This window comes from Cystoisospora suis (assembly GCF_002600585.1).
Source record: "Cystoisospora suis strain Wien I chromosome Unknown contig_4809, whole genome shotgun sequence".
Lineage (NCBI taxonomy): Eukaryota > Apicomplexa > Conoidasida > Eucoccidiorida > Sarcocystidae > Cystoisospora > Cystoisospora suis.
This window is the reverse complement of record NW_027157601.1, coordinates 2409-3714: the sequence shown is the minus strand read 5'-3', so window position 1 is coordinate 3714 and position 1306 is coordinate 2409. Positions and strand designations below refer to the sequence as shown.

General features: G+C 44.4%; 1 protein-coding gene across 1 annotated transcript in view; it reads right to left on the bottom strand.

The window, feature by feature from the left end:
• Nucleotides 1–316: 316 nt before the first annotated feature.
• CSUI_008536 (uncharacterized protein) overlaps nt 317–1306 on the bottom strand; it is a gene marked incomplete at both ends in the record, with an annotated part of 2941 nt that continues 1951 nt past the window's right edge. Inside the window, one exon of the mRNA XM_068068665.1 lies at nt 317–500. Coding sequence (XP_067919359.1) covers nt 317–500 — 184 coding nt within the window. The remainder of the gene's footprint in view (nt 501–1306) is intronic.

The following is a 1306-nucleotide window of genomic DNA, read 5'->3' as shown; positions in this document are numbered from 1 at the left end:
AAAGAAAAATCAGAGACAGAGAGATAGATAGATCAGAGATAGAGAGATGGGTAAAGATAGATTAAAGATAGATAGATAGATAGATAAAGGGCGGCCTCTATCTATACAGGTGTATACGCCTAGGCTGGTACAGATGATAGAAGGCATGAGAAGAGCGAAGAGTAAGTAAGGAGATCCACTGCTTCCCTCTCTCTCCCCGCCATGCTGACCGGAGACGGAGACGCGCCGCAAACCAAGTGCCTATCACCAAGAAAGACTTTGGTACATACTTGAATAGAAATTTCTCCAGAAAAGAAAGAGTGAGAAGGAAGAAGACTTACGCTCCTTCAAGAGCATAAGGAATCCTTTTTCCTGTGGGGCTTTTCCCAGTGGAGGAGACGAATGTGATCGCATCAGGAGAGACAGGAGACGGCTCTTCCTCTAGTCGTCCAGCGACTTGCACGGGGGCAACTTGGACCGATCGCTTGACAATCCCCGCATACATCAAGGCATATAGCCACCTACAGTCCACACACACACATACATCAGCACCCCACAGGAGTAAAAAGAAAGAGTGAGAAGGAAAGAAAGAGAAAGGAAGAAAGAAAGAAAGAGTGAGAAAGAAAGAAAGAAAGAAGCTCGTAGAGAAAAACCGAGAGAACAAGAGAGAGAGAGAGCGAGAGAGAGGGAGAAGTCGGCATCGCTCGAGTATTGAAGAGAAACATTTTGCAATCTCAGCAGATGCCTATTTGTACCAGACGAGACTACGCTGTTAGCCCTCGCTTGACTGCATGCAAGCGTGTAAGAAAAAGCAGACAGACTAAGGGAGAACACCTTCACTTGTGTCTTCTCTTCACGCGTAAAAATCCATACGGAGAGATCGGAATGCATGCAATAGATCGAAGCAATACACGGGTGCCATACGTAATACAATCTCTCTCCCTCTACGTATATGCATGTATTTCGTATATAGATAGATGTATACATATATACATATATATATATATCTACATATATGTGCATGTATTTGTATGTGAGAAGAGGTACAGATGCATCAGGTTCCACCCCCCCGTGGGGTGTATGTGTGGCTGTAAACTGCCCCCTCAATGCTCCTTCCGAAGCTACCAAGACTGTCTACACGTCCATATTCATACAGATCTACCGATATAGATACACATGTATATAAACCTATATATATGTAGATAACAGAGAGCGTTGACGTGGAGATATGTATACATAGCAAGCACGAACTCGAAAGCATACGGAGTCAAGGACATGTAGGGGGACTAAATAGGGCGTGCCGTATTATGTCAATTGATAGGCGAGG